Source organism: Salvelinus fontinalis, chromosome 13, assembly GCF_029448725.1.
Source record: "Salvelinus fontinalis isolate EN_2023a chromosome 13, ASM2944872v1, whole genome shotgun sequence".
Taxonomy (NCBI): domain Eukaryota; kingdom Metazoa; phylum Chordata; class Actinopteri; order Salmoniformes; family Salmonidae; genus Salvelinus; species Salvelinus fontinalis.
In genome coordinates this window covers 23,575,302-23,601,164 of record NC_074677.1, presented here as the reverse complement: position 1 = coordinate 23,601,164, position 25,863 = coordinate 23,575,302, and the positions used below count along the sequence as shown (strand labels likewise).

Here is a 25,863-nt window from a genome sequence, read left to right as displayed (position 1 = left end):
AAAGGATTGTCTAGCAAAGATCAATAACCAATTTGACAGAGCTTGAAGAATTTTGAAAAGAATAATGGGCAAATGTTGCACAATCCCAGTGTGGAAAGCTCTTAGATACGTACCCAGAAAGACTCACAGCTGTAATCACTGTCAAAGGTGTTTCTACAAATTATTGACTCAGGGGTGTGAATAGTTATGTAAATGAGATATTTCTGTATTTAATTTTCAATACTTTTGCTAACATTTCTAAAAATATGTTTTCACTTTGTCATTAACGGGTATTGTGTGTAGATGGGTGAGAAAATATATATTTTTATATCTCTCCTCTGTCCATGTCCCTGTCATAGACAACAGCTTTATATGGACAATTACTGAAATATCCTCTAATCGTTATAACCGACAATAACTTTGCAACAAGATTTTAGTTGGACTGTTTGTAGGCTATGATTTCCTATGAATTGTAATAGCTATATTTACTGGTAGTAGGACGAGACTTGTGTGTGATGAGACACAGTCTATAGGAGAAGAATCATCCTCAGAGATACGAGTCCTCCAATCCTGATGAGCAACTCAAGTCCTTGTAGCATCATGTGAAGATGTGAAGGCTTCACATCAAAGTCTTGTGTGCATGCATGTGTGTTTACTCCTCTGGGTAGGCACATTGAGGAGGAGGCGGCAGAGCACATCTGTACAGTCAGATGTCTCGATGCCTACACTGATTATTCTTATTATTTAATACTAACTCTTTCCTCATCTTTTACTGCATAATCAAAGAAAGGAGAGAGGGGTACTTAATGAAGAGTATAATGAAGAGTGACAGAGAAACAGCTGCTCCAGCCAAGAACTAAAACCCCCTTCACACAAGAGCTTATAAGTATTATCACACAAATATTCACTAGACTAGAATGAAACTCATACAGTAAATGAAAAATTAATATGTGTCCTAAAGCATTTCTGCTTCACAAAAGGGTGGCCTGAGAACCTTGATATTAATTTTGAAGTGTGTTTACACACTTCACACACCAGTAAAAATGCAACACAGATTAGCAAATCCACAAGTTATATATATTTATTTGCATTTGTATTTATCAATATATAGTACAGTACCTTTTCATTTTTTCAATAAGCACTTCATGGTTTGGCATTTCTAATTTCATTACCAATGATACACATTATTTTCAAACATGAGCATGTCACGGAAATTCTATTTATAGCACCTTTTGCATTTGCAATTGCTCAAACAGCTATGACCATTACGCTGTTTCAAACACACTACGTGTATGTGGGTTTACCTCACTCAGAGGAGTTCTTAATGGGGTATTTCTCTTCATGAATAGAACTCAGTTGAAAATACTAGATATGTACAGTACAGAACAGATCAGGACAATAGTCCCTCCCTGTATACCACAGGCCTACAGTGTAGATCTAGTGGATCAACTTCTACTTTACATCTGGGGAAAAGCGCACGACTCCGCCGCTCCTCCGTGGTTCGGGTCTTTCTTCCAGTGGTTCTGGTTCTCCTCCAACGGCACCCTGGGAATGATGATCACCGGGTCGGAGAACCTCGCCATTAGACTCTCTAGGAGGTGAGGCAGCACATAGTTGAAATACAAATAAAAAGGCACAAACAAAGAGACACAAGATGAGGCATTTCTCAAAGGCCAATCAAAAAGCATTCTGCTGAGTTGAGCACCCTGTGACTACTCATATCAGTGTACAACATCAGACTGATACTGTGGGGGCATGAAGCTCAGTCTCAGGCAAAGCTACTCTCTTGGTTTCTTGTCACTAAATCTAATGTTGCTCAAAAAGACTGTGTTGGTGGACTTAAACAATTAATCTTTTTTCCCTAATCTTCATTCTGGAACAGACTGTTGGCATTTACAAAGAAAACACATACCTTCCCCAATTCCGAACAAAAGTTGGCATTGTTCTTCAATCAGAGTGAGGATTTGATCGATTTCTGTTGAGGGATTTTTGTTACTAAGTTCATGTCAATAAATAGCCACTGCTTTCTGAGTTTGAATCCAATCTGTCACCTGAAACCTTTTCAGACTAAAAGCTAGAGCACACTAATGGGAATAATGAGCGTCTAATGAGAGGCTCAGGGTGTTCAAGGATACACAGCCACAGGACATTCAGAAATAATCTAACCTAATATTAGCTGGAAATTTGAGGAGATTAAAACATGCATTTACAATCTTCTCTAATAGCAGAATTGTCTCTCTTTACAGCTAGAGTGTCAGTACACCCACCCTATTCAAACCCATCCCAATACACATTCAATATACATTTAAGAAAATAAATTGTTATGTTATATTTAGTATCACATTTGGTACTACGGTATAACATTTGGATTGCCGATCTAACTCAAACAACATAACATCATTACATTAAATGACCAACAATGAAACAACAAAAAAGTGAAGCTGTATCTGTCACGCCCTGGCCATAGAGAGCCCTTGGTTCTCTATGGTGTAGTAGGTCAGGGCGTGACTAGGGGGTGTTCTAGCTCAATATTTCTATGTTGGTGTTTTGTATGGTTCCCAATTAGAGGCAGCTGGTAATCGTTGCCTCTAATTGGGGATCATATTTAGGTAGCCATTTTTCCCACCTGTGTTTGTGGGATATTGTTTTGTGTTTGTGCATGTGCACCACTACTTTCACGTTTCGTTATTGGTTTATTGTTTTTGTTTAAAGTTTCACCGTAATAAAGATGTGGAACTTCAATCACGCTGCGCCTTGGTCCGCTCATTACGACGAACAGTATAACTATATGTTAATATAAACGGTGTGTTATCCAACATGTTTATTAATCATTTCTATATAATCAGACTGGTAACATGCGGGTAATTACAATATCAGTTTGATATAATACCAAATAATACAGTGATTGCATGGTATGGCTAATCCAGTTGCTTTAAAGGATTGGCATCTCTAGTCATCTGTGTGAATCACTTGACAGTCACGGTTTACTACACAGCCATGCAATTTGTTTAGCCTTGACCTATTTTTTATCTAACCACAAGCAATGAATGCATCTTCCAGTAGCTCATAGAGGGCTCCAAAGTTGGTCTGGACTATAGACATTGTAATAGAACAATACAGGCCCAAGGCCTCCTTAAGAACCTTAAGGCCACATACCTACAGTATAGGATGTGACAGCCAACTTGGAAGCACTCACTCACTCACACAGCCAGCCAGCCGGCCAGACAGACAGACAGACCGACCCACTCACTCCCCTACTCTTGTTTCCATATGGAATAGGAATCTGACCTGGTGGGAACTGTAACCTAGTACAGAGAGATTCATGGTGGGTCACTTTCAAAACAAAACTGTGCCACTATCAAATACCGAAGAAATCATGACTTGGAATGACATTTTATGAGCACATATGCATGATAATGAGAGATTTATGGCTTGTGGCGGATGTGTGTGTTTTTAGGTTACCTTGGAATGGGTAGTGCACAGCCCCACAGGTGTTGCTTTAGCGTCTGCACCCAGCCTGTATCACGGATTGGCTGACAGAGCTGTATGTAGTGGTACTGTTTTAGCACAACCCTTCAAATGAATCAGAATGTCACTCGTTAGATTTTCTAGACGTAGGATTTCACATTCTCAAAAAGCTATCAGATAAATGATACCAGATAAAGCTGAAAAATATAGTAATTACATGATTAAAATGGTTTCAGAAAATATATCCAAATGTCTCACACATTCTCACAGCCAAAAAAAGGATCTGTCATAAATCATTACATTGTGTAAATTTGTACAGTTTGTTGGCCCAGTGTATTTACATGACATCTAATTCTGTAATAATGTTCTACCCATCCTTAAATTGTACATTGCTGTATAATTTAGGCTTTGAATATATTGGGACACATGATGCAAAATAATATACTGTAGCAGAAATATTCAAGCTCTTGAAAGGATGTCAGAACTCATGCCAGAATGTCTTTGATGAGCTTTGAAAAGCGCTAAAGAAAATCTGAAGATAAATGTTTTTTTCTTCCATGTTGATTCACTCTTTAAAAATCATCTCATGTCTCACAAAGACAAAGACACAAAAACATTTACACAAATACCTGCAACCACGGTTCTTTCACCCTCCTCCATACGTTTCAACACAAAGAACCAAGAGGACACTGCTTTTTCTGCTTTTGCATTTATTCATATTTCAGTAAATAGGAGCAAGCAGAGAGAAACACAAGCACGTCACAGTAAAATATATTGGCCCAACACATAACTTCTTTGTACCATTATTACTTTCAATTTTTAGCTTTTGTTTCTAATGCTTGGATTCAAAATCGATACCACCGGGTGGGTTGTGTGTCAGCACTGACATGTATGACCCCCGACCCCCCCCTTCATGTGTTACAAGAGAAAGCATCCCCCTTCCCCAACCAAAGGCTGCAAAATGCTAATAAGATGGCCCTCGCCCTCTGCTCCGTGGGCGCATGCTCAGTCTGAGTGGAATATGGTGTGGTGATTAATTGTGACATACTAACCAAGACACCCCCATGGCAAATGGAGAGACAACACACTCCAATACTCAAAACTGAGGGGAGAGAGTCAGGGGACACTGACTAGCACAATAGATGACAACAACACAAGAAAGAGACTTGGGATTGTGAGGAGGTGGGGGTTGACCCTTGACAAGACAAGTCCTGCACAATGCACTGCTCTATTGAGGCCTATCCTATCCCAGGAGTCTGAGACGCGGTTCTGGTCTTTACTACTGTCTGCTAAGGCATAAGCAGACGTCTAGTAGCATACTATTACTTACAGCAAATAGAGCTCCACTGGCACTATACAGCCAATACAAAGAGGACAAGTCTAACTTGATTAATTTTGACATAATTTGGTTTTCATTTGTAATACAGATAATTTTCCTTGCTCACTCATTTTATCCCATTCAAGAAACTGCAAACATATGCAGAAGTATAACACAAATGTAAACCAAATATAGAATCGAGTTTCGCTGCTTATCCTAATTCAATTAAATCACAGGGGAGAAATATCAAGTTGCTCTACATTGTTAGCCTATGCCTACAATATTTAGATTGCCATGGAAGGCAGCAGAGAGAGATTGATTTGAAGTGGAATGCATTGAATATAATCTTGACATCTACACATAATCTTGTCAACCTAATCAAATCCACACACTTAAAAACACACCTGGTTCAGGGAAGAGGCCAGTTCTTTGAGGCCTGTGTTAGACAGACACATACAGATAATAATTTGAGAAAAAGAAGCATTCCAAACGGCCAGCATTCAACTTACCATCACATCACACTCATTATTATTCAATAAAGAGAGTTATTAGCAGAGGTGGTAATCAGTGTTTCATACCCAAACAAATAGATTAATAAATAAAACATAATAAATGACATTTAGTTCCAAAACCTTAACCATGAATCTGCTCCTACTAGTGTGGACTAATATCACATCCAGCCAGACACCTCTTTAAACCTCTGGGATGTGATGGCGTTGCTGGGGTCCCATCTGCTAGTCCCATGGGGGCCTAGTCACGTTGGTTACAGTCAACCATGGCTCTGTGTGTGTGTCTGAGATGAGGGGAGGGGCTGTAGGCGGGGGTGTGTGAGGTTATAGGTTAGGCTATAATGCATCATCATGTTACAGGAACCCAGATGGCTCCTGGTTTGGCAACAAGGTTGATGAAACAAGATATCCTTGTCTGACCTTTAAAATAACTTGATTAACTCATTTTCCTGTGAATAGAGAGAACACTTTGAATGAGACAGTATGAGGTTTTAAATGTTTACCTGACAATTATTTGCTCAAAACCATTCCCACATCATCCACAATCAACAGTTATTAGGTTTACAAAATAAGATTTCATTCAGGAATGATGGCAAAGTTTAACAAAGCATCTTAGTAATGGCAATCTGATTACAGACAGACTTGGAGGCCCGTGTGCACAGGAAGACAGCATTGAGGACCTACAGAGCAGGCACACACTCAGCCATGGACCAATACACTCTAGAAAAACCAAGCTGCACATTTATCAAAGATTTTCAGACCATAATTCTAGATGAGTATCTATCTTTGGATAAATTTAGCAAGTTACACCTATAAAGATCAAGTCCATTCAGTGAGCCAATTTACATGGTTTTCTCTTTCCCCAAAATCCTTGATAAACTCAACAAAGCAATCTGTTCAGTTGGAAGATGGAAGCCAACCACACAGGATTGCTAGTCGGTGAGCTCATGCAACAATAGCATGCGCCGTTCATTGGTAGCCATGGCAACCTTGAGATGGAGACGGAGAGAGGGGGGTGGTCGGTGGCATCAGGAAGCAGAGGAAGCGGATGCACACATCACCTCGTTAGTACGGTGATCTAATGTAATATGAGGCAGGGAAGAAACGACATGTCATGTCCCAACTCTGACATTTACTGTCTATAACTACTACTAACTTAGCCAATTGGCAGAGAGAAGAGAGTGAAAGAGAGAGAGAGAGCAGAAAGAGGAGACAGAGAGAGAGAGAGAGCAGAGAGAGAGAGAGAGCAGAGAGAGAGAGAGAGAGAGCAGAGAGAGAGAGAGAGAGAAAAGAGACACCAAACTTAAAAGGGGATGAGAACCTCTAATTTTGCAGCCTTTGCGTTCTTTCCCTCGAAGAAGAATAAAAGGTAGAAGTAGTGCTAAATTATTTTTACTCTTTTGCCTCAGCCAGTTTGTTGTTCATCTCTTTACTTTTCTCCTTGTCCATCTCCGCAGGCCTGGACTCAGCGGGCTGGTTCTCCAAGGTCTTCTTCTTGGTGCCCCGCGGTGCTGTGCTGCCCTGCAGCTTCTGCTCTTTAGCCTTCTTCACAGGTTTGCCCCCCTGGCTCGCTAACCTGGTGCCCGCCTTTTTGGGTTTGGATCGGGGAGCACTGTTAGACCTCTCAACCTAGGCACAGGTGATGGGGAAGATTGGGATTCTTTATATAGTCTATCACCCAAGAAATTATCAACAGGAGTAAATCACTGTGAAAAAAGCTGCAGCTGTCCTCGGTTTGATATTGTGTTTGTTTCATTATTACAATTAGATGTGTTTTGCCATCACGACATACACAGTAAAGAGAACAGCAAGAGAAATATTCTGTCATTCACAAGGACAATGGGTTTGAAAATGTACTCTAGGAGGCTGTGGTTCTGAATAGGAGATTAACTCCCTAGTCCAAAAATCCTATAGGATTCGTGATTTTTCCAATAGAATCCTAGAGGATTCTCACCAACCTATGGGATTATGTGTCACCTCTATCAGAATCCTATTGGACTACGTTTTTTCTATTGGAAATGAAAAGTAATCATATTGGATCCAATATGATTCTCACAGTCCTATAGGATTTTGTGTCACCTGTATCAGAATCCTGTTGGAATTATATTGGACAATTATTTTCCTATTGGACCCTATATGTTTCTCACAATCCTATCAGAATCCCATTGGAATTCTATTGAACTAGTTTTTCTTATTGGAAATCAAAAGTAATCTGATTGGATCCTTTGATAAACCTTTTTTTGTCACCCCAATCCGAATCAAAATTAGAACTTTTTTGATCATTACATTTATTTGTGACAGAAGTAAAAATGTAGATAACAATTTGACTATGGTGCTGACTATGGTGGCTTGTTAACATATGTGAAAACGGGGGTTGAAAATGCTTCGAGGGAATCCGAAAGTGAAGGTGGAGGTAGGGGACGATTATGGCCAAGGAGGTGCGTGTGCATGGACGTCGGAGGATCTGGCTGAGGAGATCGCCATCGGAGCACAGAGGCCACTTGATGGAGACCGCTAGAATGATGGCGGCTGAAGCGGGCATGAGTGCTTCATCGACCGTGCTTCGCACGGATTCTAATGGGCGGACCAAAGGGGTGACGTCAACGCTGCAAGACGAGGAATCTGAGGCTCAGGATGTAAACGAACATGGCGACGTCCAGTTCCCGATTGCGTCCGTATCTGCTAAGACCCCGAGTATTCCGGTAAGGCGGATTGGGAAGCTTGTCATGCTCAGTTAGAACTGTTAGCTCATTTTGGGGGGTGGTCGAATGAAGATGCAGGGAGACAGACCCACTGTCTAGGCTAGTGGGCAGAGCAGCCCAGAGCCGGAAAAGCCTGCATGAGTGGCTGAAATGATTGAACTAATTTGTGCTGTGTCACTACAGGCAGCACGAAACACACGCCCTGGTCCCAGGGTCTGCTGGGGGTGTGGCCAGCCAGGCCATCTGCGCAAGGCGTGCCCCATGTCTCCCAGAGCTCAGGGAAACGACTTGGGGTCCGCATAGACGGGGTAGTGCGGACCCCTGGCTCTCTTTCCCAACCCCCACCATCTTCAGGAGGAGCCCACTGATGCGGATGGGGGAGCAAGGCTCCATGTCCCCCAGAAGCAGATGAGGGTGCTCCCCTGAACCACCTGCTGCCGAAGGACAAGACCTTCACTTGGACAGTGGAGTGCAAGGAGGCCTTCAGCACCCTCAAACGTGCACTGATCAAGGCCCCTGTACTTTCACCCCCCCCCGACCTCACATTGCCCTTTATCCTAGACACAGACGCAAGCAATATGGGCATGGGTGGGGTGCTGGCAGAGGGGGAGAGAGTGGTGGCGTACTTCAGCAAACATTCAACAAACATGAGCGCTGCTACTGTGTCACCCGGCGGGAGCTCCTTGCTGTTGTGGCTTCCATCAAACACTTCAAGTACTACCTGGGTGGCCTGCCCTTTACTGTTAGGACTGACCACTCTGCACTACAGTGGCTCATGTCTTTCAGAGGGGCAGGTGGGCAAGTGGCATGCTGGTTGGAGGAGCTTTAGCCGTATGACTTCACAGTGGTGCACAGGGCAGGGACACGCCACTCCAACGCCGACGCCATGTCCCGTCAGCCCTGTACTGCAGACGGCTGCCGCCACTGTGAGCGGAGAGAGGGCTGTGAGAGAGAGCTGTGTCTCACTCGCGACCAAAGGGTTGTGGTCAAAGTTTGAGAGACTGCGGCTGGCTGATGGCGTGCTACAGCATGGAAGGAGTCAGCTACGGGAGAGGAGAGGTGGCAGGTGGTGGTCCCAAAAGCACTACGGGAGGCTGTGTCTGGACATTTCTCTGTCTGGACAATTGTTCCTTTTTGATCTAGCCAGGTCATTACATACTGTATACCATTGAAAATTGATTTTGAAAGTTCCATTTATATTCCTAAAACATACATTGAAAATGATGCTGTTGCTGCTTCCCATTGACAAAAACTTTTGATAAATAGCCCAATGTCAAAACACTGTTTTGAAGTGTCCAAATCAATAACTAATAAACAGTTTGTGATATATTGAAAAGCTAAACATAAAATGCACTACCTACACATGCATGTACCATAATAGGGATCGTATTACTTATACATTTTTGACAAGTGGCAATTGATCAGTCATATTGATTAGGAGAGAAATCTGTACGTACAGGAAATTAGCGCAATATAAAATAATTGAGGATATAAAAATAAATCAACATTTCAATTTCTCACTAGCTTAACAATTTACAGAGTAAAAAAATGCTCTTCTGCACAATTGAACAGGCCTGCTCTGGAAAGAGCTCCCATAGTGACTGTGCAGTTAATTCGCCCTGCCTACTTATTATAACCTGTCAAGCCATAATATTGATATTATTCTATTTATTGTTATTTCAGATCACATTGTATGGACACTACAATTACATAAATACAGCTTTATTGGAAAATTTGGGCGGCAGTAACCGAAAGGTCGCTGGCTTGAATCCCTGAGACAACTAGGTGAGGAGAATTGGTTTTTGTCGGTGTGCCTTTGAGCAAGGCACTTAACCCTAATTGATCCTGTAAGTCACTCTGGATAAGAACGTCTGCTAAAATGTAAATCTCACAGCTAAATATGGAACAGAAACCTGAACATTTATGTTTACCTGCAATCAAGATTAAAGACCAGTAAACTGAGGAACATCATCTCTCCCCTGTCTCTGGAGCACAATCTCCATATCTTTGCCTATTCACACCACTGAAAAAATCCTTAGGTTCTCAACCTCTTCATCACACCATCACAATATGGGATAAAATTATATAGGATAGGTTCCAAAGTCTGATTGCAATTTCTATTTGGAATTTGATTTTGGGAACCTATCAGATTTTTTTTTACTAGGGCTGCATTATGGCTGTACCATTGGTGTAGTCAATAGGACAGGAGCTGCATGGTTTAAAGGAGCTTAAACATTGTCACCTTGGTCTCTTGTAGCCCTTTGTAGGGCTCATTGTACAGGCTGCGTATCCTCCTCCTGTCCACAGCCTTGTTGTCATTGGGCTGCTGCTTGGCCTGCTCTCCCCTGTAGGTGGCGCTATAGCTGGTCTCCAGGCTGGTCTTCTCATCAGGGGGAAGGAACTGGGACTTGGCTCGGATCAGCTTCACTGGCTTCACATCCCTGTGGGCCTTGAACTCAGTCCTACGAGAAGAATCAGTATCAAATACAGTCACGGAAGAAATTGGGATACAGTAGTGTGATGAAAAAAGCTCTCTTCACATTTCACCTACAATCTATTTAGGGACAGTAAAGAAGACTAGATCTGTATTGTCCCAAAGGGCAATTTGTGTTGCAGCATGTAGGCATTTAAATACTCATGAACAATGAAGCAGTCACATACCAATAAGTACATTGACATAGAGCAGGCAGTGGTACTCAAAGTAGCCTACTGTTTGGATATAGAAATATATTTAGTGGAATGACTGGGTCTCTCCCATAGTATGGGTGAATAGGTGGGTGTATGGGAGCAGCTACTGCACCAGGCAGCTAGCGGCTCAGGTATTTAGTATAGTCCTGACACAGCAGTTCTTCAGAAGGTCAGCTTGACCTCCAGTCTCATAGAGAGGGTTCTGTACAGGACGAGCCAACCTCCAGATTATCATCAAATTGAGATCTGTTCACTATAAACTCTTTTTTAGCAGGTCTATGAACGAGCATGTTGCTAATCATTTGAGTTTTTGATTGAACGACCTTTCATAGATCAAGTTGATTTCAAGAGTTGCAATGGATTTTGAACTCATAAAAGCGGACCTAATTTTCCAGAAATGACTACATGATGGCCTTCTCACCAATGAGCAGCTGGAGGCTGGGACATGGCATATTAACACTAATATTGGGAGGTCAGGTGGAAACATATTCATTCATTAATTATCCATAACTTCGATATTCCTTTCCCACTGCTCCTTCGTACTATCTAACCAAATTCCACTGTTCATGCAACTAAGGTGGCAAACACCAAATTAAAACAGAGGACTCCCTCCCTGGTCCCTGGACAAGAAAAAACTACCTGTCAAGGCTCCCCAGTGACCCCACTCTGTGCAACAGCAGACCCCAACCCCCAACCCCTCCCCCCACAACAGCACAATGCACACGCCTTCCCTTATAGCCACACTGAAAAACACAGCATAGAACCGACACAGAGAAAAATATCACAGTGAAAAACTCAATGTTCCCACTGTGCACTACAGCAGTGAAGGGAAGGAGGGAGGGAGTGTATATTGATTAGGTAACACTATTACTAGCTAACACTATTACTATCTAACACTATTACTAGATAACACTATTACTAGCTAACACTATTACTAGTCTGGATGTAGAAGGCAGCCCAGACAGGCCAGGCAGCCCAAGCAGGCTCAAGTACTACAGGTCCATTATAACAATTAGGCTGCTGCTGAAGATCACATAAAAAGACATGATATCAATCACACTACAGCTCAACCCATGGAAACCAAGGCAGCTACTGTAGCATGGCCATGGATTGATGACGAAAAGGCTTAACTAACTGCCATCCATTAAGTAATACACTGTCCTATGTGTGGTACAAATGTGGCCTTCATTTGAATAAAATAGAAGAGTTGGTAACACTTTATTTGGATAGTCCCAAGTAGATGGTTTGTAGATGTTCAGTAGATGTTCAATAACTGTCAACAACATTTCAACTAACTATCCACTAACCCTAACCCTTATCCTAACCCTAAACTTAACCCTAATCCTAGCCCTTATGCTCACCTTAATCCTTACCCTAACCCATATTCTACACATAACCCTAACCTTAACCTTAGCAAGCAGTTTCTTAGGGTCATGTATAGTTTAAAAATGCTGCACAGGCCATTATTTTGGCTACCATGGCTATGCCCCCATAGGATGACAATGCCCCCATCCACAGGGCATGAGTGGTCACTGAGTGGTTTGATGAGTATGAAAACGGTGCAAACCAAATGCCATTGGTGTCGAAACCTCCATCCAATATGCCAAAGTGCAAAGAACGCGCAAAAAGTCACAATAATAAAGTACAAACAAATAAATATACCTTGTGAATAATATATCACGCAAAAAAACGCACACCAGAAATAGCGCATCAAAAATGACACGTAACACAAAACAATCACACACAAAGACATGAGGGGGAACAGAGGAATAAATACATACAGTGTGATTGGGGAATGAAAACCAGGTGTGCAGGGAACAAGACAAAACAAATGGATACATGAAAAATGGAGCAGCGACGGCTGGAAAGCCGGTGACGTCGAACGCCGAACGCCGCCCGAACAAGACTTCGGTAGAAGGAACCGACTTCGGTAGAAGTCGTGACAGCTATCTCTGTGAGCCCCCAATCTTATTGATGTAGACTAGCGGAACACACTTCAGAAAACATTTTTGATATCCAAATTGTTCATACATTTAATTGAACCTTTATTGCCATTAAATAATAATATCTTATCGGGTGGCATTTAGAAAATATCTAATGTATTATGTATTACCACACTGCAACTATACATCAACACATGGACCCAATCCAATTCGTATACCGCCCCAACAGATCCACAGATGATCCACACTATCTCTATTGTACTCCACACTGCCCTCTCCCAGCTGGATAAGAGAAACACCTACAGTGCATTCAGAAAGTATTCAGACGCCTTGATTTTTTCCACATTTTGATATGTTACAGCCTTATTCTAAAATTTTATAAATATATTTTTCCCTCATCAATCTACACACAATGCCCCATAATGATAAAGCATTACCTCGTAGCCCTGCGTATTGACTCTGTCCCGGTACTCCTTGTATAGCCTCGTTATTGATATCTATTGTGTTACCATTTTCTTTTTGCTAATTTTCTTACTTACTCGTAAGTAAGCATTTCACGGTTAAGTCTACACCTGTTGTATTTGGCACGTGACAAATAACATTTGATTTGATTTAAATTGACCCACAACATTTCATTTTCTCATGAAGTAAACTGCCCATGATCTTTATGATGTGACATGGTGAGTAGAGTGGTGGTTAAAATAAATACAAAGCAGATTACATAAAGACAGATTATACAATGTCCAAGGCCAAGGGCAGAGTACTACCCGCAGCAGGGCACTAGTGACGGAGGGTAGTGGTAGGACTGGCAGAGAGAGAGAGAGAGAGAGAGAGAGAGAGAGAGAGAGAGAGAGGAGAGAGAGAGAGAGAGAGAGAGAGAGAGAGAGAGAGGAGAGAGAGGAGAGAGAGAGAGAGAGAAGAGGAGGAGAGAGAGAGAGAGAGAGAGAGAGAGAGGAGAGAGAGAGAGAGAGAGAGAGAGAGAGAGAGAGAGAGAGAGAGAGAGAGGAGAGAGAGAGAGAGAGAGAGAGAGAGAGAGAGAGAGAGAGAGAGAGAGAGAGAGAGAGAGAGAGAGAGAAGAGAGAGAGGAGAGAGAGAGAGAGAGAGAGAGGAGAGAGAGAGAGAGAGAGAGAGAGATGAGAGGAGAGAGAGAGAGAGAGAGAGAGAGAGAGAGAGGGAAGAGAGAGGAGAGAGAGAGAGAGAGGAGAGAGAGAGAGAAGAGAGAGGAGAGAGAGAGAGAGAGAGAGAGAGAGAGAGATACTGTACATAACTAGCTGGACAACGTCATGCTCGTATGACTGGTAACAATCAAGCTAGTGTCTTTCAGGTCAGTGTGTGCTTGGTACCTACTCTCCTTCCAGCTGATCAGTATATTTCTTTCAAAACAGGTCTTTGACAAAGACAAGTATCAAAATGTTTTACGTATGACAGGATTAGGTACATTTCTTGAAAATTCCTGCACACCTGTTACACACACTTCTAACTCTAACAACTGAAACATCTCATTTCCCTTTACTCACTCTATTATGTGGTACTACAAATGAAACTTCCCTCCACAAAAACAAGCTGTTATTTGATGAGGTCAAGCTAACATATGTATTTCTTACTGTGTGGCCATGTAGAAAAGCAGGTGTTGCCAAGCTAACAGACTGGCTAATGGTTCTTCCTGCTTCTTGGAGCTGACCCTGCGGGAGAGATGGGATGTCTTGTGAAAAGCTCTGTCACTATGACGATATGACACTGGCACTGACAAGGGGTGTATGTGTGTGTGGGGGGGGGGGGGGACAACAACACTGCTGAGATACACACACCCACTCTTTTCCAACAAAAGAGTTAGAAGGCAGAGAGGGAACATTCTGGCACTCCTCTCTTAGAGACTAAGAAAGGGCAGAGAACAGGAAAAAAGGGCCATCAACACGACACTTATAGCTTTATGGCTAGTCTAACTCTATACAAATGTATTCCCAAGTAAAATCGTGCACTCTCCTTAAACATGTCATGTCAGTTTGGCTACATCCATTCATGAGAGAAAATGGAAGAAATCCAATTGATTGCAGCATTTACATTGGACTGTGTTTCATACAGTGTTTTATATTAAAAATCATTATCATCAGTTTGACTGGACAGTCAGTTAATTTGACTGTAAGTTTACCTGCCTATATCAAATCAAATTCTATTGGTTGCTTACCCATATTTTGCAGATGTTATCGCAGGTGCAGCTAATTGCTTATGTTCTGTCACGTTCCTGACCTATTTCTGTTAGTTTGTTGTATGTGTTAGTTGGTCAGGACGTGAGTTTGGGTGGGCATTCTATGTTTTCTGTTTCTATGTTGGTTTAAGGGTTGCCTGGTATGGCTCTTAATTAGAGGCAGGTGTTTGGCGTTCCTCTAATTGAGAGTCATATTTAGGTAGGTTGTTTCACAGTGTTCGTTGTGGGTGGTTGTCTCCTGTGTCAGTGTTTGTCGCACCATACGGGACTGTTCGGTTTGTTTTGTACATCGTCATTTTGTGTAGTCTATTTTCCCTGTTCGTGCGTTCTTCGTGTTTAATGTAAGTTCGTTGTCCAGGTCTGTCTACTCCGTTTGTTGTTTTGTTAGTTTATAGTGAAGTTCGTGTTTTCGTCTTTTCTTTAAATAAATTATGTATTCACAACCCGCTGCGCCTTGGTTCAATCACTACTCCTCCTCTTCGGTTGTAGAGGAGGAGGAGAACCGTTACATGTTCCCAGCTCCAACAGTGTAGTAATACCTAACAATACACACAAATCCCCAAAATAAAAAGATACAAACATCCCACTTTGACAGTAAAAGAGCTCAGCACAGAATTTCTCATCTGAAGCCCATCCAACTGTCCCAGAGTTTCAAATAAGAAACCATACACATCTGAAATGATTGCACGATTTACTACCAGGCAGAATCAATGTTAATTCGATAGCATACACAATACATAACAGAGGATGTTCTCTCACATTTGACGTTCTCCCAGTGTACAGTAAATCAGTCCGCATGCTTCCCATCCAAAAACAGTTCGGAACAGTTCATGCATAGGACTATATTATGATTACATTTTGTGACGTTTTTGTTCATTTTGGTCTTCAGCAAGGTTTTTTTCAGCTGCTCGTGCACACAAAAGGGTTTCTTGAGGCAAGCCAAAGTTCAGTAGATTGGTCAAAGGTAGGGATTCTTTAATTAATGTCATTCAATGAGAGACAAATCCTTTGCATGCACATCTTTTCACTTGAGAAATACTGCACCAAACATATTAGTTAGATGTAAAATTGCACTGCGAAAATGTTACCTCAATAAATCTGTCATTCATTTTTATCTTAGATGAATTCTGACTATTTTGAGGAAGTGTATACTGGCTATGGCGTCTCAAGATGGACAAACAGCACTATTGCTGTTTATTAAGAGCATATGGGAGCACACTTGTTCGGTTGACATAGCAGAGTTTGGCTAGGCGCCAGCCACACCGAAGCATGCGGAAGGCTTAACAGTACCTTGCTTTTCTTTCTGTGTAAGTCAGCCATGACATGTAGCCAACGCCTATGGTTCCTGATCAATACTCTCTCCTCCCTCAGGGATGAGCTTGCCTCTGGCTGTTATGGTAGCTGTAGATGAATCTGTAGCCTTTCAAGAGAGCCCATGCAGTCAGATGGCTATTGGCTACAGTGTGACATAGTGCAACTCAGTGAAATCCCCACAGAGGGTATTGTACCTTCTGATGCATGGCTAAAACTTGGGTACATCCACACCTTTAATAAAGTTTGATGTGTCAAGTATTTCAAACAATATATGTCATTTAGCAGACACTTTTATCAAGCAACTAATAGTCACGCGTGCATACATTTTACGTCTGGGTAGCTCCGTGAATCAGAACACACAATCCTGGCTTTGCAAGTGCCATGCTCGTCATGGTTCACACAAGAATTTGACACAAAATAAATCACTATTGAGTTAACATTTTGTGTGACATGAGAAAGAGCGGCGTAATGACGAAACAAATGTTTTGGCTTTATATAGTACATTATGTTGTGCATAGACACACTAACTGAATACTGAAGAACAATTAAGCACCATAATCCTAAAATGTATGTTTAACACTTCAATTCAACAATCCTCTTTTCAGACTATGCTGTAATGCCACACTGCTGATCCTAACCGGCCTGCATCTGAAGGGAGGCTGAGCGGCATGTCCTGCCCTCCCGCTCTCTCTCCATCCATCCCTCTCTTTATCTCTCCTCAGTCAGAGCCCATTCAGTGATTCAACACGCACTGCCTGCCTGTCGATAGAAACACCAGGCTTTACACTTTTAAATCCACCAAAATCTGTTGGCCTCTTTACAATATTTCAGCCACAACTTCTGCTCTGCTCGTGTGGATGGCACACCAACAGTCCAGTGCAACATTAATTCTGCATTCAGGGCAGGGGTGAACTTAGGATAAAACGAGGCACTCTCATTTGCAATGATTTGTGAACACCCTGTGCAGAGCAGAGGTCCCTATAGCCAGTGAATGACTAGACAGCTGTCCATCTAACCATGATGAGAGAAATGTGGGTATCAAATGAGTCAATGGCATTAAAGAAAATGAAGTTCCAGTATAAATAAATGACTGAAATACATTAATCAATGTTGGATTTAGCAGCAAAGACCAGATTCCACACTCTGCTGGCATGAAAATGTGCTGTGATGCAACCTGAGACGATCTGAAAAAACAAATAATGCGCTCCCTCCCCCCCTCTGGGCTGAAGTAAACAAAACTCAACTACCTCTCTTTCTTAAAGCAGTGCAACATGCTCCTTATTTATCTTCCACATGCTATGAGGTTATTACACATTATGCAATAGAGGAAGAACAAATCATTGTCTCAAACTGAAACTGAAACTGTTTTCTAATTAGATTTCAACAATGGAAAAGAAGCCTATTTAATGAGATGAAAAGAAGAGCTGTGGCTCATTGTGTTCATCACCTTGGTCTGATTTCACCATCAAGAAACGGCTGGTAGTCGGTGGGGATGATAATGTGGAGTAAACAATGCCTAATAACAGCAGGTGAGGCCTGACCCTAGGGGTATTCTCATGTTATTCTCATGTAAAAGTGACATTCAAAGCGTAAACATGGCACAAAGTCGGGAGGCAGCTGAGCTGAGGGATCTTAACCCCTGCTCTGCCTGAAGGGGCAGCAGGTTCCCTAGTCAGAGAATAGAGCTTAGGGATAGAGCTCTGCTACCCGACATGAACCCGACGATACATCAATAACTAGGGTACGGGTAGGACTCTAATATCACTAAATTGATCACTAACATTTTGAAGCAGAGCCATTTGCTTGTGCTCTGCTGCACAGTACTGTCATATCTGACTGAGATCATAACATGGTTTCGGAAGTGTTTCAACTTCGTCAAATATAACAAAATAATGCGGCCTCCCGAGTGGAGCAGCGGTCTAAGGCACTGCACCGCAGTGCTTGAGGCGGCACTACAGACACAGGATCCATCCCGGGCTGTGTCGCAGGGGAGGGTTTGGCCGGCCGGTACGTCCTTGTCCCAGCGTGCTCTAACTACTCCTGTTTCGTGCCGGGTGCATGCACGCTAACACGATCGCCAGTTGTACTGTGTTTCCTCTGACACATTGGTGCGGCTGGCTTACGGGTTAAGTGAGCAGTGTGTCAAGAAGCCGTGCGGCTTGGCAAGGTCGTGTTTCGGAGGATGTATGGTTCTTGACCTTCGCCTCTCCTGAGTCCGTACGAGAGTTTCAGCGATGGGACAAGACTAACTACCAATTGGATATCACGAAAAAAGGGTAAAACATTTAAATAATCATAATAATGAAAAAATAATAATGTTCCTTCAATTTTGTCGGAGTTAAGAGTGACGAAAAGTAGGTAACAACTCTTATGTCTAGTCATTGAGCAGAGCAGCCCGAGCCAAGCAGAGCTGTTGTTATGGATACTTACCGAGTGCATGCAGAGCGAGCTGTCTGTGTGCAGGGAGCGAGTGACAGACAGATAGGAGCAGCTAGTGGATTTACTAATACAGGAAGTTATTTATGATTTTGGGTTCCGGGCACGGCCAGGCTTTAAATTTGGCAGAAGCAATCGGGTGGGTAGGGTAGGGCCTGCAATGTCGCAGAAATGGGTAGGCCTTGGGCTTAAAATTCATGCCCATGCAGGGCTCCACCTCACACAGCTAATACAAGTCATTGAAGTCTACACAATCGTGGTGGAAGCTAGGCTTTGATGGAGACAAAGAGAGGTCCTTGATCACATCTGTCACAGTCCGCACACGCGTTATTATGAAATCAAAAGAAAAAGGTGAGAAATCAGGAATGACTGATACCGGACATAAAACCAAGGCATTCATCATAAATGCTACTTCATGTTTTCCTATTCGATTGATAAAGAAGCTGTGAATCTAGCCGGAACGGATGGCTGCCGTTTTAAGGGTTCCTAACCAACTGTGCTATTTTGTTTGTTTTTTCGCCTTCTTTGTAACTCTTTTTGTACATAATGTTGCTGCTACCGTCTCTTATGACCCAAAAGAGCTTCTGGACATCCGAACAGCAATTACTCACCTCAAACTGGACAAAGATTTTTTATTTAATGAGTCCGACGCGAAGGATATACTGCCTTGTCGAGACAATGCCCAAATCCTTGTCAACAGCGTGAAGAAAAGACTCAGAAAAATGGGGAGGAGGGTGGGGTGCCTTGTTCAAATTTGTGTCTAATGTCTAATATTAAAGAAGTCTTGAGGTATTGCTTGCCTGAGGTAATACCTCATAATAAGCTGTAGACCACACTATCTACCAAGAGAGTTCCCATCTATATTATTCAAAGCCGTCTATTTACCACCACAAACCGATGCTGGCAATAAGACTGCACTCAATGAGCTGTATAAGGCCATAAGCAAACAAGAAAATGTGCATCAAGAAGCGGCGATCCTAATGGCCGGGGACTTCAATGCAGGCAAACTTAAATCTGTATTACCTCATTTCTACCAGCATGTCACGTGCAACCAGAGGAAAAACACTCTAGACCACCTTTACTCCACACACAGACGCATACAAAGCTCTCCCTCGCCCTCCATTTGGCAAATCTGATCATAATTTTATCCTCCTGTTTCCTGCTTACAAGCAAAAACTAAGCAAGAAGTACCAGTGACTCGCTTAATACGGAAGTGGTCAGATGACGTGGATGCTACAGGACTATTTTGCTAGCACAGACTGGAATATGTTCCCGGGATTCATCCAAAGGCATTAGGGAGTATACCACCTCCGTCACAGGCTTTATCAATAAGTGCATCAACGATGTTGTCCCCACAGTGACCGTACGTACATATCCCAACCAGAAGCGATGGATTCCAGGCAACATCCGCACCGAGCTAATGGCTAAAGCTGCCGCTTTCAAGAAATCCCGATATGCCCTCAGACGAAACATCAAACCGGCAAAGCGTCAATACAGGACTAAGATTGAATCCTACTACACCGGCTCTGATGCTCGTCGGATGTGGCAGGGTTTGAAAACTATTATGGACTACAATGGGAAACCTAGCTGCGAGCTGCCCAGTGACGTTAGCCTACCAGATGAGCAAAATGCCTTTTATGCTCGCTTTGAGGCAAGCAACACTGAAGCATGCATGAGCGATCAGCTGTTCGACTGGTTTGATCATACTCTCCGTAGCCAATGTGAGCAAGTCTTTTAAACAGGTCAACATTTACAAAGCCGCGGGGCTAGATGGATTACCAGGATGTGTACTCAAAGCATGCACGGACCGACTGGCAAGTTTCTGCACTGACATTTTCAGTGTCTCCCTGACTGAGTCTGTAAAACCAACATGTTTATAACAGACCACCATAGTCCCTGTGCCCAAGAAAGCAAAGGTAATCTGCCTAAATGATTACCACCCCGTAGCACTCATGCTGGTAACTATGAAGTGCTTTGAAATTCTGCTTATGGCTGACATCAACACCATCATGCCGGAAACACTAGACCCACTCCAATTCGCATACCACACAATCTTAATTGCACTCCACACTGCCCTTTCCCACCTGGACAAAAGAAACACCTGTGTGAGAATGCTGTTCATTGACTACAGGTCAGCGTTCAACACCATAGTGCCCACAAAGCTCATCACTAAGCTAAAGACCCTGGGATTAAACACCTCCCTCTGCAACTGGATCCTGGACTTCCTGACGGGCCAACCCCAGGTGGTAAGGGTAGGTAACAACACATCCGCCAAGCTAATCCTCAGGGGTGTGTACTTAGTCCCCTCGTGTACGCCCTATTCACCCTAGACTGCGTGGCCAAGCACGACTCTAACACCATCATTAGGTTTGCTGACGACAGTGGTAGACGTGATCACTGACAATGACGAGACATCCTATAGGGAGGAGGCCAGAGATCTGGCATTGTGGTACCAGGACAACAACCTCTCCCTCAATGTGAGCAAGACAAAGGAGCTGATCGTGGACCACAGGAAAAGGAGGGCTGAACAGGCCCCCATTAACATCGACGGGGCTGAAGTCGAGAGCGGGTCGAGAGTTTCAAGTTCCTTGGTGTCCACATCACCAAGGAACTATCATGTTCCAAGCACACCAAAACAGTTGTGAAGAGGGCACAACAACATATTTTCCCCCTCAGGAGGCTGAAATGATTTGGCATGGGTCCCAGATCCTCAAAAAATTCTACAGCTGCACCATCGAGAGCATCCTGACCGGTTGCATTACCGCCTGGTAAGGCAACTGCTCGGCATCTGACCGTGAGGCGCTACAGAGGGTAGTGCATACGGTCGAGTACATCACTAGGGCCAAGCTTCCTGCTATCCAGGACCTATATACTAGACAGTGTCAGAGGAAGGTCCAAAAAATTGTCAAAGACTCCAGTCACCCAAGTCATAGACTGTTCTCTCTGCTACTGCACGGAAAGCTGTACTGGAGCGCCAAGTCCAGGACCAAAAGGCTTAGCAGCTTCTACCCCCAAGCCATAAGACTGCTGAACAATTAATCAAATGGCCACCCGGGCTATTTACATTGAAATATTCTGCTTTTACAAACTGTTATGCTGTTTTCAAATGAAACGCAATACCTTGCTCTTGTTAAAGCTTCTGTTTTTTCACTGCTGCTACTTGCTGTTTATTATCTATGCATAGTCACTTTACAAATGACCTCGACTAACCTATACCCCCGCACATTGACTTGGTACCGGTACCCTCTGTATATACCCTCGTTATTGTTATGTAACTTTCTTGTGTTACTTGTTGATTCAAATTCTTTTACTTTAGATTATTTTGTAAATATTTTCTTAACCTTATTTATTGAACAGCATTGTTGTTAAAGGGCTTGTAAGTAAGCATTTCACGGTAAGGTCTACACCTGTTGTATTCAGCATTTCACGGTAAGGTCTACACCTGTTGTATTCAGCATTTCACGGTAAGGTCTACACCTGTTGTATTCAGCATTTCACGGTAAGGTCTACACCTGTTGTATTCAGCATTTCACGGTAAGGTCTACACCTGTTGTATTCAGCATTTCACGGTAAGGTCTACACCTGTTGTATTCAGCATTTCACGGTAAGGTCTACATCTGTTGTATTCAGCATTTCACGGTAAGGTCTACACCTGTTGTATTCAGCATTTCACGGTAAGGTCTACACCTGTTGTATTCAGCATTTCACGGTAAGGTCTACACCTGTTGTATTCAGCATTTCACGGTAAGGTCTACACCTGTTGTATTCGGCGCATGCAACAAATAACATTTGATTTGATTTTTTCATCTTTGGGGTGCATTGTTGGGACATGTAGGCTGCACAGAATCATTTCAGATTGTCTAGATTTTAAAAGGACTGCTGCAGTCTAAGCATACCTCTTGGTTCAGCTTCAGTACTTTTGTTTTTGTACCGTGAGGGCAGTTCTATGTACTTTACGGGGCCTTAAAAAATATCCCCTGACAGTCACTGGCTGAACACAAATAATGATGTGGTCCAGCTATCCAGTCAGGTTCCATCTGTAATTTGTAGTCAAGAAGCTTCATATCGTATTTCTAGGAGAGCTTGGATAAAAATACAGTTTTTCTGAATAGGCTTCATTTATATATTGTACATAGGTCCAGGGGGATACTTGCATTAACTGAAGCAAATATTTGTTACTTGGCTGAATTGGGAGAACCAACTACACTGCAAATCTCATTCACATCCTTCATTCTAATGAATAACACTTCCTTCTCCAACCATGCAGGCATTCAGAGACAAGGTTTTGCCATACACAAATTAGAGACAGACCAGAGGCTTTAGCATCACATGAAAGCAGGCTGAATGAAGCCGCTTTGAGCAGTTCACCTTCAGCACAGTCAGATTGGGATGTCTCTCTGTCACTCCTCAGACACCCAGCCTGGTCCCCAACAGTAAGGTCCACAACAGTGTGTGTGTGTGTGTGTGTGTGTGTGTGTGTGTGTGTGTGTGTGTGTGTGTGTGTGTGTGTGTGTGTGTGTGTGTGTGTGTGTGTGTGTGTGTGCACGTATGTGTGTGTTGGAGATGAACCCACAGCTGACCTGCTTCTTTCTATCTCAGGCCTGCTTGTCACAGTGCAGCCATTTCATACCATGTAAGGAGGACTGAGGAGGTCTCTCTCTGCCCTGGGCTGGTCCACACTGGCTGCAGAACAATACTAACACAGCACAGCAGCAGTGGACCGCACCATTGTGACCAGCTGCCAGACGTGTTGCTCTCTTCTCACACCACCTCCTCCTGTCAGGTGATGTTCAGAGAGTCTATTCTCAGCCCTAAGGGTTACTCATGTCTGCTTTGTTAGTAGCTTCAGTAAGGAAGTATTCTAATATAATTCACAGCTGTCTGACAAATTTTTTTGTCGTGTCACTGGGTGATTTTTTCTTCTATTTACTAGACCAGAGGTACTGTGTTTTGCAGTAAGGCTTGGACATAACAACAATGGAGTGTGATCTGTTAGTCATGGGACTGTACTTTTTCTGAATTCAGCAGTGTGATGTTGCAGAGAGGACTGAAAACAGACAAGCAATAACAGTGGTACTGATGCATCTGAAACAACAAAGGCAAAACACCCTCAAGGTGTAATTCAAACACTCAAATTATCTGTGGCACTCACTCCGTAAAGAACTCGAATGGGATGTGGCAAATGACTAAACAAACTACCCACCATCTTTGTTCACAGAGCATAACTACTGAATAAACCCCCCAAAAACATTGCACCGCCTCTGCCCCAAGCCGTGTCTGTGTAAACGGCATGTCTCCATTATTACTCATGCACAGGTCATAACACTGGGACAGAGTAACAGATTTATTTTAACAGGGACGTTCATCCTACCTCAGAACACATTTTTACATTGAACATTATGTATAAGTGTAACATTATTTCTGTGCTCAATGCTATTATATCCATGGTACTTTATTGAGGCACATGATTCAAAGTTTTGAATAGAAAACAATGGTTAGAATTCCTTGGTAAGAATATATTTGATGTCTGATGATACTGAACGATAGCCTACATCAAGAATATTTGACTTACTTCTCTCATCAATATACACCTACCTTCTTACTACTACCTCCTCACAGGATTAAGAAGAAAAAAAAAATTGTAAACAATTCCAAGCATAAAGATGCAATTCGGGTGCGTGGTAAATTTACTGTTGAAGAAAAAACATTTTATAACAAAGCCATAATAACATTCATTATGTGGTGTAGACTACAGTTGAGCAGTGTCGTTTTTAGGATTTCCACACATGTCATAAATCCACACTGCAGAGCTCTCCCTGTCCTCTGTCTAGCCTTGATTGTATTGCTGTTGATGATATCTGGAAATGTGCATGTACACCCTGGACCATCTACAGTTGCTAGCCCCAATTCTGACTTGTGCTCTGATATCTGTTTCTTGTCACGCCCTGACCATAGAGAGCCCTCGGGCTCTGTACTGGACGTTCGTTTATTCTTTGTTGTTTTTGTGAAGTTTCACTTTGTAATAAAGTATGTGGAACTCTACGCACGCTGCGCCTTGGTCCGCTCCTTTCGACGAACGTGACAGTTTCACTGATTTCTGCTCTCGTAAAAGCCTGGATTTTCTGCACATTAACACTAGCAGCTTATTACCTAAAATGGATCAATTGAAAGTGTGCTTCAATCCAGTCGTGTTGGTCATTCCTGAGACAAGCTTAAGAAAAAGTGTTTTGAATACTGATGTTAACCTGTCTGGTTATAACCTTTTTCGGCAAGACAGATCTTCCAAAGGTGGGGGAGTGGCAATCTTTACCAAGGATCACCTTCAGTGCTCAGTTGTCTCCTCCAAGTCTGTCCCCAAACAATTTAATTTGCTGGTTTTAAGCATTAAACTTTCAAATAGCTCTTACTCTAGCCTACCTAGCCTGTACTCTACCTGCCCTAAGCTCTCTCCTGGCCCTTTACACTAAGTCTGAATTTGTCCTACTAGGTGACCTAAACTGGGACATGCTTAAACCACCTGACCAAATCCTAAAGCAATGGGACTCCCTAAATCTTTCTCAGATTATCACCAATCCACAAAGTCTGACTCCAAACACCCAGAAAAGGCTACTCTCCACGATGTTATCGTCACACATAATCGTGATAGGTATCAGTCTGGTGTTTTCTGTAATGACCTTAGTATCACTGTTTTACAGCCTGTGTTCCTAATGCCTACTCAGTGAAACAACCTGTCCTGATTTGTCATAGACTATTGCTAAAAAACTTTAATGAGCAAGCCTTCCTTCATGACCTGGCCTCTGTAAAATGGTGTAGAATCAGCTTGATCCCCTCTGTCGAAGACGCTTGGACCTTCTTTTTGATATTTTCAGTGATATTCGAATTAATTAGAATTAAAAACAGGTTCAGCCCCTGGTTCGACCGTGATCTTGCAGAGTTACTCCACCTCAAGAATTGCATTTGGCGAAAGGCTCGGCACACGCATACTCAGGCTGACTGGCTATCGTTCAGGCAAATGAGAAATAAGTGCACTCAGCCTATCCGAAAGGCCAAAGTTAGTTACTTTAAGGAGCAGTTCTCTCTCTGTGGGTCTAACCCCAAGAAGTTCTAGAAAACGGTTAAAGACCTGGAAAATAAACCCTCCTCCTCACAGCTGCCCATCCCTTAAAGTTGATGATGTGGTTGTTACTGACAAGAAGCACACGGCTGAGCTTTTTAATCACCACTTCATTAAGTCAGGATTCCTATTTGACTCAGCCATGCCTCCTTGCCCATCCAACATTTCCTCATCTCCCACCCATTC

The 25,863-nt window shown here is 42.7% G+C and overlaps 1 protein-coding gene across 4 annotated transcripts in view; it reads right to left on the bottom strand.

Annotated features, from left to right (window-relative positions):
- Nucleotides 1-1,044: 1,044 nt before the first annotated feature.
- Nucleotides 1,045-25,863, bottom strand: part of LOC129868282 (microtubule-associated protein 6-like) — a 29,743-nt gene continuing 4,924 nt past the window's right edge. The window contains exons 2-5 of one of the 4 annotated variants that reach the window (XM_055942116.1): nucleotides 10,219-10,438; nucleotides 6,671-6,903; nucleotides 3,442-3,552; nucleotides 1,045-1,570 (exon numbers count right to left, since the gene is read on the bottom strand). In XM_055942116.1, coding sequence (XP_055798091.1) covers nucleotides 1,432-1,570; nucleotides 3,442-3,552; nucleotides 6,671-6,903; nucleotides 10,219-10,438 — 703 coding nt within the window. In that variant the 3' untranslated portion in view covers nucleotides 1,045-1,431. Of the gene's footprint in view, nucleotides 1,571-3,441; nucleotides 3,553-4,140; nucleotides 6,353-6,670; nucleotides 6,904-10,218; nucleotides 10,439-25,863 lie in introns of those variants that run through there. The other 3 variants (XM_055942119.1, XM_055942117.1, XM_055942118.1) reach the window with 3 other exon arrangements.